Raw genomic sequence first — 12,503 nt, 5'->3', positions numbered from 1 at the left:
TACACACGGTCAAACTAAGTTGTCGAAAAATCCGATCATTCAGAACGTGATGACATAATTTCGTTACGATGGGACTACGTTCAGGCTAGTAGCCGATAGCTTTGATGTAGGAATTTGATCTGAGCATGCGTGGCACTTGGTCCGATCAAAATGCTCTACACATGATCGGATTAGGTCCGACCGGCCCAGTTGGTCGGGAAATATTTCCAACATGTTGGAAAATTGGGTCCGATGGAGATTCGAAACGAATTCGTCCGATGCATACCACACACAGTCGGATTATCCGACGACACGGTCCGATAAGACGCATTCCGACGGATTCTCCGACCGTGTGTACGCGGCATAAGTCAGGATTTAAGTCCAATTGAGCTGCTGTGGCATGACCTTAAACAGGCCGTTCATGCTGGAAAAACCTGAAATGTGGCTGAATGAAAGCAATTCTGCAAAGAAGAGTGGGCCAAAATTCCTCCACAGCAATGTGAAAGACTCATTGCCAATTAATGCAAACACCTGATTGCAGCTGTTGCCGCCAAGGGTGGCACAACCAGTTATTAGGTTTAGGGGGCAATTACTTTTTCACATAGGGCCAGGCAGGTTTGGACAGCTTTTTTCCCTTAACCACTTGCCGCCCGCCCTATAGGGAATTGACGGCGGCAAAGTGGTTTCATAATCCTAACCGGACGTCATATGACGTGATTAGGATTATGAGCCGCTGCGCGCCCCCGGGGGCGCGCATCGCGGCGATCGTTGTTGCGGGGTGTCAGTCTGACACCCGGCAACTACGATCTCGGTAAAGAGTCTCCGACGGAGACTCTTTACCATGTGATCAGCCGTGTCCAATCACGGCTGATCACAGTGTAAATGGGAAGAGCCGGTGATCGGCTTTCCCTCCCTCGCGTCTGTCAGACGCGAGTAGAGGAGAGCCTATCGGCTGCTCCTCTGACAGGGGGGGTCTGTGCTGATCGATTATCAGCACAGCCCCCCCGAGGATGCCCACACTGGACCACCAGGGACACCACTAGACCACCAGGGAAAAGGTAATAAAATCCATAATCCTCCCTAGACCACCAGGGATGCCAGTCAGCACAATGGGTGCCAATCAGTGCCCATAATGGATGCCAATCAGTGCCCACAATGGGCATCACTGATTGGCATGCATTATTGTTTGGCACTGATTGGCATCCATTACTATAACACCGATGCCGCCTATGAGTGCCCACCTGTGCCGCCTATGAGTGCCCACCTGTGCCGCCTGAGTGCCCACCTGTGCCGCCTATGAGTGCCCACCTGTGCCGCCTATGAGTGCCCACCTGTGCCGCCTATCCATGCCCACCTGTGCCGCCTATCCATGCCCACCTGTGCCGCCTATCCATGCCCACCTGTGTCACCTATCCATGCCCATCCGTGCCGCCCATCCGTGCCGCCCATCCGTGCCAGCTATCAGTGCCAATTTGTGCCACCTATCAGTGTCCGTCCGTGTTGCCCATCCGTGTCGCCCATCCGTGTCGCCCATCAGTGTCGCCCATCAGTGCCGCCTATCAGTGCCACTTCATTGGTGCCACATTGGTGCCCATCAGTGCCACCTTATCAGTGCCCATCAGTGTAGCCCCATCAGTGCCCATCAGGGAAGGAGAAAACGTACTTATTTACAAAGTTTTGAAACTGAAACAAAAAAAACATTTTTTTTTTTCAAAATTTTCGGTATTTTTTTATTTGTAGCGCAAAAAATAAAAACCGTAGAGGTGATCAAATACCACCAAAAGAAAGCTCTATTTGTGGGAAAAAAATGATAAAAATTTCATTTGGGTACAGTGTAGCATGACCGCGCAATTGTCATTCAAAGTGCGACAGCGCTGAAAGCTCAAAATTGGTCTGGGCAGGAAGGTGTTTAAGTGCCCTGTATTGAAGTGGTTAATAAATGAGATCAACTTTTTAAAACTGCACTTTGTGTTTACTTGGGTTATCTTTGTGTAATATTAAAACATTTTGATCATCTGAATAATTTAACTATGAAAAACATGAAAAAAGCTAAAAAAATGAGGAAGGGGCAAATACTTTTTCACAGCACCGTACATGTACTGATATACTCATATTTCACAATGACTGACCCTGATATTTTCGTTTAGGACCATCAATGATTTATAAAATCATTAGTGACATATGCCTGCTCCCTCTCTTCTACTGGCCAAGCTCACACTTTTTCTTAGCTTAGTTATTTTTGGACTGCTTACCATGCATGGTCCTCAGGGGACGTCACAGCAAGATGACTACAATTTTCTCCATAGGCCACAAGTTCAGAAAGACCCCCAGTAAGAACATAATGTTATCACACATTGACCAGAGGCCTGCAGGCAGTGGCAGTAGCAGGCGTTGGCAATATACATGTACTAGTATACTTACATCATACTATAAACATATTATACTATATATACAGTGGGTACAGAAAAGAAGGAGGGCCATAACATATTGGCCCCATAACAAGACCGTACACCAAGACTGTAATGTTAATGTTAATAACACATCACAGGAAGCTCCCTCATGGCTAACAGAACACAGAATCAGAAATAGACATGAAAAACGTAACATAAATAAGTCACCCAGACCAGATGGCTTACACCCGAGGGTCCTTAAGGAGCTTAGCCAGGTCATAGCCAGACCATTGTTCCTAATTTTTATGGACAGGGACTGGAATGGTACCAGCTGATTGAATAAAAGCCAAGGCGGCACCAATATTTAAATAAGGGCCAAGATATATCCCTGGGAACTACAGGCCAGCCAAATATCAATAGTCTGCAAGCTATTGGAGGTGATAAGGAACTATATACAAGATTTTAGTAATGACAACATTATCATTAGCAGTAATCAGCGTGGATTCATGAAGAATCATTCTTCCCAGACCAATCTATTAACTTTCCACGAAGAAGTGAGCTGCCATCTAGGTAAAGGAAGGCCTGTGGATGTGGTGTATCTGGATTTTGCAAAGGCATTTGATACAGTTTCCCATAAACCTTTACTGTACAAATTGAGGTCTGTAAGCATGGACCATACTATGAGTACTTGGATTGAAAGCTGGCTACAGAGATGAGTCCAAAGAGTGGTGATAAATGGGGAGTACTCATAATGGTCTGGTGTGAAAGTGGGGTCCCCCCAAGGATCTGTCTTGGGACCAATTCTGTTTAATTTATTCATAAACGATCTAGAGGATGGGATCAACAGCTCAATCTCAGTATTTGTGGATGATACAAAGCTAAGCAAGGCTATAACTTCTATGCAGGGTGTGGAAACCTTGCAAAAAGACCTAAACAAAAATATGGGGTGGGCAGCTACATGGCAAATGAGGTTTAATGTTGAAAAATGTAAGGAAATGCATTTGCCAAAAATATGAACGCCGATTACCAGCTAGGGGTAGAACTTCTTGGAGAATCTAGGATGGAAAAGGACCTGGGGGTCCTAGTAGATGATAGGCTCAGCAATGGCATGCAATGCCAAGCTGCTGCAAGCAAAGCCAACAGAATATTGGCATGCAATAAACAGGGGATGAACTCCAGAGAAAAAAATTATAATTCTGCCACTCTACAAGACTCTGGTCTGCATCTTGAATCTACCCTCCAGTTCTGGGCACCAGTACTAAGGAAGAATGTGCTGGAACTGGAGAGAGTCCAGAGAAGGGCAACACGGCTAATTAAAGGAACGGAGGACCTCAGCTATGGGGAAAGACTACAAGCATTGGACTTATTCTGTCTGGAGAGGAGAAATTTGAGAGGGGTTATGATATCAATGTACAAATACCGTATTGGTGACCCTACCATAGGGAAAAAAACAATTTAGTGAAAGGGAATTTAAAAAGACATGCCGCCATTTATTAAAGTTGGAAGAGAAGCGATTTAACATTAAACTGCGTAGAGGGTTCTTTACTGTCAGAGTGGTAAGGAAGTGGAATTCTCTTCATCTGGCCACCTTAAACGTATCTTAAAGATTTTGAGGTAACATGGAAAAAGATGTTATGGTCAGTATGACTAAAATTTAATTATTTTGCCTCAACACTAAACAATATGCCTGGCAGAAATCCAATAAGCTCACCATTCAAATAACACCATTCCTACAGTAAAGCATGGAGGAAGTAATATCCCTGGGGGTGATTCTCTACAGCAGGGACTGGAGCACTTATCAGGATAGAAGAACAATTGATGGGGCAAAATACCATCAAATTCTTGAGGAAAATCTGCTGCCCTCTGCTAGGAAGATGTAAATGGGAAGAAGGTTTACCTTCCAACATGGCAATGGCCCAAAACACACAGCAAAAATGACCACAAAGTGGCTACAGGAGAAAAGGGTGAGTGTCCTTGAATGGCTTAGTCAGAGCCCAGACTTAAACCCCACTGAAAATCTGTGGAATGACTTGAAGACTGCAGTCTACAAATGGTCACCATCAAATTTAAGTGGACTTAAGCAGTACTGCAAAGAAGAGTGGGCATCTAAGTCTAGATGTGAAAAGTTAGTAGAGACATATCCCAACAGACTAAAGGCTGTATTTAAAGCAAAAGTTGGTTCAATAAAATACTGACATACGGGGGTGATCCTTTTTCCAAAAAGTGATTCTGTTTTTTGTTTTTTTTCTGACATGGTGTTCTATCTTTCACTTGGATGTTATAAGTTGAGTAAATACAGTTGGATAAAACAAAGACTGTGTCTGTCTTAATTTCAGACTGCAAAGCAACAAAATGTGATTATTTTAAAGGAGGGTGATTCTTTTCTATACCCACTGTATATATTTGTATACTTACATTACAATAATGGACCCTGACATTTTTGTTTAACACCAATGGTTTATAAAATCATTAATAGCATTTGTCTGCTCCTTTTCTTCTCCTTGCCAGCTTCCCACTGGTAGGGTCCTTACTTTAACATAACTTTGCTATTTTTTGGGCTGGTTAACATGCATGGTCCACAGGGGATGTCTTAATGGCAAGGTGACCACAATGTTTGCGATAGGCAACAATATCAGAAAGGCCACTGTGCGGGCACAATGTTGTCACATTTTGTAGCAGGTGTTGGCAATATACTGTATATGTACTAGTAAACTTGCTTTTTTACAATGATGGACCCTGACATATTCTTTTAGCGCCATCAATGATTTAATGAATCATTGGTTTCATTTGTCTGCCCCCTCTCTGTTCCTTGCCAGCTTCCTGATGGAGTCCCCATTTTTACTTACCTTAGCTATTATTGGGCTGCTTACCATGCATGGTCCTCAGGCGATTCAGTTCGCATTGTGCGCTATACAAGTATTTCATTCATTCATTCAACGTCTTTGTGGCAATATAACTACAATGTTCACCATAGGCCATAAAATCAGCCCCTAAGACCCCAATGAGGACATGTTGAAATGTTGAAAGCAGCAGCAGTATAAGGTGTTATACATGTATTGGTATATATTTCACAATGCTGAACCCTGACATTTACTTTTAGGACTATATGAACTAAAGTCAATGACCTGCAAATTCCATGAGCTGAAATACATAGGTATATTGAGGATGGAGTCCATTCTTCTACGTTCCTCTGACTGCAGATAGTAGATTGTCTGTCTGCTTCTCTACATCCTCAGCCTTATCACCAATGACCCTTAAAGATTGATAAGTTTTAAATGTAATAAATTCAAGCAAAAAAAGGATAATTGTACCTTCCAGGTGAGTCACCGTTCTCATCGAACCTGACGATGTCATTGGCCACACCTGTGAAATTAACTTTCATGATACAATCTAGAAGCTTCTGCCCATCTATAGGTTTCATGGCATCACAAAGGCCAGCATATCCCGGACAGAGGGACACCTGCATAGTGTGGAGACCGTATGCCATGGCATAAATAGCATTGATGACAAAGCCCATCTTGGAATCCTGAGCATACTGATACGTCAAAGAAAGTCGAGCTGGAAGACAAAAAAAATGGCAGTAAGTTATGACACAACATATCTATTCAGACCTGGTAATGGTAACAAGAGATATGCATGATGAAAAAAATTGTTTCAGATAGTATCAGATCTGTTCGTTAATTTAATAATTTTGTTTGGTCATATTCGGATTTTATGTTAATGATTCATTTTCGGAATTTGTTTTGTATATTCAGAATGAATTTTGATCATTCAGATTGGGTTAGTACAGTATATCGCTGATTTTCAAATCAATTTACATTTTGGAAGACGGTTATAGTCATTCTATTCAATTTTTTTGTTTTCTATTCTTGTGTATTCTTATCATCTTATTTCACTTGGATACCCTAATGTATTTATTGCAATATGTTTCCATTTCAAATTCGAGTTTATTTTGGAATTTTTAAAATTCAAATTTGTTATTTTGTTTCATTATAATCTATTTCGAATTCATTGACATTTGTTACTATTGTGATTCAGAAATTTGGATACATTCAAATCTCTGAATAACAAATATTTTGTCCGAATTTCGATTTGGAACAAAACGGATGGCACAGGTCTACATACATATTGGTTCAGGCCTGGACACAATTGTCCTCAATAACGTACTTGAATGGCAGTGGTACTAATGCATATACAATGGGCAGTCTAAACTGGCTGTCTAAACTAGACATGGCTGAATGCAACACAATGGGATTGATTCATTAAAGGAGCTCAGAATCTTCACCAAGTTAAATGTGCAAATATTCCCTTCAATTATCCAATCATGAGAAAATCTAATTTCTGTTCACTCTGAACACCAAATCATGTGCAGTTGCTTTTTACACAGATGGATAATGGATTCTAAGCACCTTTAGAAAATCATCCCAACTGTAAATTGTCTGGAGACTGGTGATCCAGAGCTGCAGTCCATGCTAGATGGTCTTCTGAGCCCTCAGAGGACCCCATGCTGGACAGCCAATAAGAAGTATCCACATTACTCAAGCAGCACCATGGGTTCTCTAAGAAGAACCCTCCCACTCTGCAATCGAGAAGGTCACGTGACCACAGGTTTAGGTGAGTAAAAAGGAGATTTTTACTTTTTTGGGGGTAGGGGCACAGCATTCATATCTCATGTTATTGAATATTCAATTTAAAATGAAAAGGTAATTTTTTAAATATAATTCTTCTTACACCCAGCTACCAGAGGAGGAACAGAGGGCAAATTGCCCCCATCCCTTGTGGAGGACTATGGTTTCCTTCCCAACCCTACTGGGCACCATTGTTATACCCAAATACCAGAGGAGGAACAGAGAGGAAATTGTTACCCACATGCCTTGTGGAGGACTATGGTTTCCTTCCGACCCCCTGTTGGACAACATTGATACACCCAGCTACCAGCAGGAGGTACAGCAGGAAAATTGCCCCCCCCATCTCTTGTGGGGGACTATGGTTTCTTCCCAGCCCTACTGGGTACCATTGTTAAACCCAAATACCAGAGGAGGAACAGAGAGGAAATTGTTACCCCCATCCCTTGTGGAGGACTATGGTTTCCTTCCCACCCCCTGTTGGACACCATTGTTATGCCCAGCTACCAGAGGAGAAACAGAGAGGAAATGTCCCCCCCCCCCACCCATCCCTTGTGGAGGACTATGGTTTCCTTCCCAGCCTCTGCTGGACACTATTGTTACACCCAGCTACCAGAAGAGGAACAGAGGGAGAATTGCCTCCCCCCCATCCCTCGTGGCAGACTATGGTTTACTTCCTATTCCCTGCTGGGCACCATTGTTACACCTGGCTACCAGAGGAGGAACAAAGGGGAAATTACCTCCCCATCCCTTGTGGAGGACAATGGTTTCGTTCCCAGCCTTTGCTGGGCACCGTTGTTACACCTAGCTACCAGAGAAGGAACAGAGGGGAAGTTATATCCCTCATCCCTTGTGGAGGACTACGGGCACTATTGTTCCCCTCCAACCTCCAATGGCCACTATTGTTTCCCTCATCCCCCCAGGGCATGATTGTTCCCCCTCACCTTCTGCTGGGTTCTGTGTAAAGAAGAAAGGATTGACGCTACTTCCGACCAGCCCAGGTGAATAAATGACAAGGAGCGGCCTCAGCCTACAAGTCTCCATGGCACATATGCCATAAATCATTTTGCCCATGGCCTAGTCATAGAGGCTAAGGTAATAGGGACTGTTGGGTACTGTTGTTCCCCCACCACCTACCACTGTGTACTATTGGGTCCCCCCTCCACGGAACACTACTGCACCCCCTCCACCCCTTCCAGTGCCCATTTAGCACAATTGCCTCCCTGGCCATCATTTTTTTTCTCCATAAAAAACTTTATTGAAATACAGGAAATAAAAAATAAATAAAAAAATAAATAAATAACTCCAAATGCATTACATTATGTAATGACAAAAACAAATCGAAAGGAGATATAAGACATCCCGTCAAATAATCAAGCTGTTAAACAGTGAACTGTTACGCATAGTCTAGCAGTGTTGATCATATACATAGCAGTGGATTTATAGTACAGTTTTTTTGGATATTTTGGTGAAATGAAGAACGTACTGTCGGAGGGAAACTCCAATGGGAGCGAAGATACTGCTGTATCACTGATGATACTGCTGATACTGCTGTGTCATGCGCCTTATGCCAATAAGGCTGAATTAGCGGACCTCCCACTATATATGGAGGAAAGTGCCTGTAGCTCTGCCACATCTTTAGCAGCATTCATAGACAGAGGGAGAGAATTTGTGAAGCAGATTCAGTGTTCTGTAACACAGAGTTTTCAGTTTATAACCATTCTCCTCAGAGAGTCCTTATGGATCTACAAATTAACGTGCTCCCAGCTTGCTTCATCTATCTCCGTGTTCAGTGCGCATTCCCAGAATACCTGTCCAGAGCCCAAAGAAGCAGGGGGATCTCCAAACAAAAGACGCATAGAGCACTGAGATCACATGATTCTGGAGAGAGGCCAACCCTTAATTTTGCCCCCAACGTCCCTTCCCCATAGATATAGATTTTTTTTCTCCCCACGAATCGCCAATGTCAAGGTTCCTTGCACAGACACTAACACCAGAAATTTTTACCCTCCCACTGACTACATTTTATTTTCCCACTGACTACCTACTGTTTGAATGTTTGTAAATTCATAAATACCAATATTCGTAAATTCAAAAATTCGATAAATCAGAAATTCAAAAATCCGAAATATTCGGAAATTCGCAAATTTTGAAAATCCGAAAAATTTGAAAAGTACGAAAACTCAAAAGAACAAAAAACAAAAATCAGAAAATTAAAAAATCTGAAAAAATAACGACCGTATTTTCCGGCGTATAAGACGACCTTTTACACGTAAAAAAAAATTGGCCAAAAAGCAGGGGTCGTCTTATACGCCGGGTCAGCTCCTCGGATGCCGGCTGGGTGTTCGGTAATACTGTATGTAGCTTCGGCTACATACAGTATATACCGCTGAGTCAATCCTGGTGAGCGATGTATTCAAATGAATACAAAGCCTGCTCGGATTGGAGTAACGACCTCTGCCAATCCGAGCAGGCTACTCTGTAGCCTGCTCTGATTGGCTTGGAGAGTCAGAGCGGCGCGGGCTGATGATGTTACAGCCTCTGCCAATCCAAGCAGGCTTTGTATTCATTAATAGAATACATCGCTCGCCGTGATTGGCTCCAGCAAATGCAGGAAGAAGGAAGAAATATGAAGCCTCGGAAGCCTCGAAAGCCGGGTCGTCTTATACGGTAAGTACAGATTTAAAAGCATTTGTGTGCTGTAAGATTAGGGGGTCGTCTTATACGGTATTTTATAACTAAACTATTGCTAACTATTAATTATAGCTATTGGAATTTCCTTTCAAATTTGGCTGTTAGAGAACGTAAAGAATACGAATTTATCCAAACTTAGGAATCCAAAATAACGAATGCCGTATCTAAACGAATGGAACATAACAAATTCATAATAATAAATAACACTAATAATAAAAACATTTTATTATTATTATTATTAATAATAATTCATTATGTTCCATTTGTTTAGATGCGGTATTCATTATTTTGGATAATTTGTAACTTCAGATAAATTCGTATTTGTTACGCTGACTAACAGCCACATTTGAAAGGAAATTCCAATACCTATAATTTAATAGTTAGGTATTATTTGTAAGTTATTATTTTGACTATTCTGATTTTCATTCTTTCGAATTTTTGAAATTTCGGATTTTCGAATTTCTGAATTTTCATATTTTCAAATTAACGAATTTTTGAATTTTCTAATTTACAAATGTATGAGTTTACGAATTTTGATCATAACGGATGACCCCAAAAATGAAAAGAAAAACAAAAACGATTGAAACAAAAACCAACACATTTTTCGGCAGTGCACGCCTACCTACTGCAGACTTTTTTCACCCGCTGACCATAAACACTGATGAGAAGCATTTTTATCTCCCACTGACCACCAACACAGGTCATTTTTTTCTTACCACTGACCAGCAATGTAAATAAAGCCTATGCTACAGTTGTGCTCAAAAGTTTGCAGACATTGGGAAATGTTGGCATTTATAGTGAACATATGACTATTCATGCCAAAAAACTGTCTATTACTCGAGGATAGTGATCACATGAAGCCATTTATTGTCACATTGTTTTTCGGCTCCTTTTAAAAAAATAATGATAACAGAGATTACCCAATTGGCCCTGATCAAAAGTTTACATACCCTGGAACATTTGCCCTTGGTACAGACACAGAAGGTCTAGAATAAATAAAGGGATAGAATATAAAATAAAAGAATAAAGTAAAACAGAACAAAATAGAATAGAAATTAAAATAACAGAATAAAATGGAATAGAAAACAAAGCAATATAATAGAATAAAAAATAGTAAGGAATTTAAACAAATCCAAATTAGCAAAGCGGAATTTTAGACAAAATTTGATTTTGAATATTTTTTGATTCAACATCGAATAGTTTTCGAATTGAATTTGAATTGTTTTTTAATTGTATTCGAATTTCCAAAGTGAATAAAATAGAATCGAAAATAAAAGAATAGAATAGAAAAGAAAAGAAAAAAAATAATAGCGTAAAACAGAACGGAATAGAAAATAAAAGAATAGAAAAAATTTATAGAAAATAAAAGGGATAGAATAGAAAATAAATTAATAGAGAAAAACAGAACAAAATAGAATAGAAAATAAAAGAACAGAATAAAATAGAATAGAAAATAAAGCAATAGAATGGAATAAATTAAAATACAAAGAATAAAACCATCTTCTGAAATTCAAATTTCAAATAGAATAAATTTGAATTTGGAATACAATACAAAATAATACTATAGAAAATAATAGAATTGAAAAAAAATAGACTAGAATAGAAAATATTAGAACAGAATAGAAAATATTAGAACAGAATAGAAAAAAACTGAATAGAATTAAAAAAAATAGAAACAATATAACTTTCCGAAATGTCAATTTTTTATAAAATAGATTCAAATTAGAATAGAATAGAGAAAAATAGAATAGAAAATAAAACAATAGAATAGAATAAAAATAAAACAATAGAATAGAAAGAATATAACCATTTCCCAAAACTCGAATAGAACAAGTTTGAATTTGAATAGAATATAAAAGAAAATATTATAATAGAATAGAAAATAAAATAATAAAATATAATAGAATAGACAATAGAAAATAACAAAATAGAATAGAAGGAATATAACCATATAACCATTTTCCAAAATTCGAATTTCGAATAGAATAAATTTGAATTCGAATAGAAGAAAGAATAGAATAGAATAAAAAACAAAAGAATAGATTAGAAAATTAAATAGAATAGAATAGAAAATAAAAGAATAGAATAGAAAAAAAACAATACAATAAAATGTAATAGAAAGAATATAACCATCTTCCAAAATAAAAAATTCGAAAAGAATAAATTAGATTTTAAATGGAATTCAATTTGAATGCAATTTGAATGCAATTCTAATCAATTCAAATTTTTTAAAATCCGGTGGAATTTAGTTCAATTCGAATTGGATTTGAATTTGAATAAAGGAAACAAATTCCGAAAATGAGTTAAACGAATGAAACAAATTTAACCAAACCAATGTTAACTGAAATGAAATAAATGTTTTCAATCTACACAGGTCTGCAATTGGGAGACAGAGATGGGACACTGTCGCCCTATAACAAAAAGACTGAACAAGAGCAGCGCCACCAGGTATTGGAGGGGTTGGGATTTTTTTAAACTGACGCACACAGAATCTGGTGCAGCTGTGCGTAGTAACCAATCAGCTCCTAACTTCAGCTTGTTCAGTTAAGCTTTGACAATAAGCCCTGGTTCACACTGCTGGGGTATTGAAAATGTATGATTTCATTCCCACATGTCAGTCTGACTTCGGGGGTGATTTCAGAGACATCTGTGCAGGTTCCTGCACAGATGGCTATACAAGTTGCCCACCGAAGTCGCCAAAAGTAGTACAGAAACTACTTTTGGGAATTGCGGTGCTGCAGCGGCGCTGCAGCAGTGATGCACTGGCGCTGCACCGATTCGGACAGTACCATTGCATAGCTGCCGTAAATGCTAG

The 12,503-nt window shown here is 39.7% G+C and overlaps 1 protein-coding gene across 8 annotated transcripts in view; it reads right to left on the bottom strand.

The window, feature by feature from the left end:
- GRM5 (glutamate metabotropic receptor 5) overlaps window positions 1-12,503 on the bottom strand; it is a 517,392-nt gene that overhangs the window by 75,597 nt on the left and 429,292 nt on the right. For all 8 annotated transcript variants that reach the window (XM_077485011.1, XM_077485017.1, XM_077485010.1 and 5 more), the window contains exon 5: window positions 5,681-5,927. In XM_077485011.1, the coding sequence (XP_077341137.1) occupies window positions 5,681-5,927 (247 nt within the window). The remainder of the gene's footprint in view (window positions 1-5,680; window positions 5,928-12,503) is intronic.

This window comes from Lithobates pipiens, unplaced genomic scaffold (assembly GCF_037356315.1).
Source record: "Lithobates pipiens isolate NorthernLeopardFrog02 unplaced genomic scaffold, aLitPip1_a1.2 Scaffold_17, whole genome shotgun sequence".
NCBI classification, from domain to species: domain Eukaryota; kingdom Metazoa; phylum Chordata; class Amphibia; order Anura; family Ranidae; genus Lithobates; species Lithobates pipiens.
The sequence above is the reverse complement of the archived record's forward strand: the minus strand, read 5'-3'. Positions and strand labels throughout refer to the sequence as shown.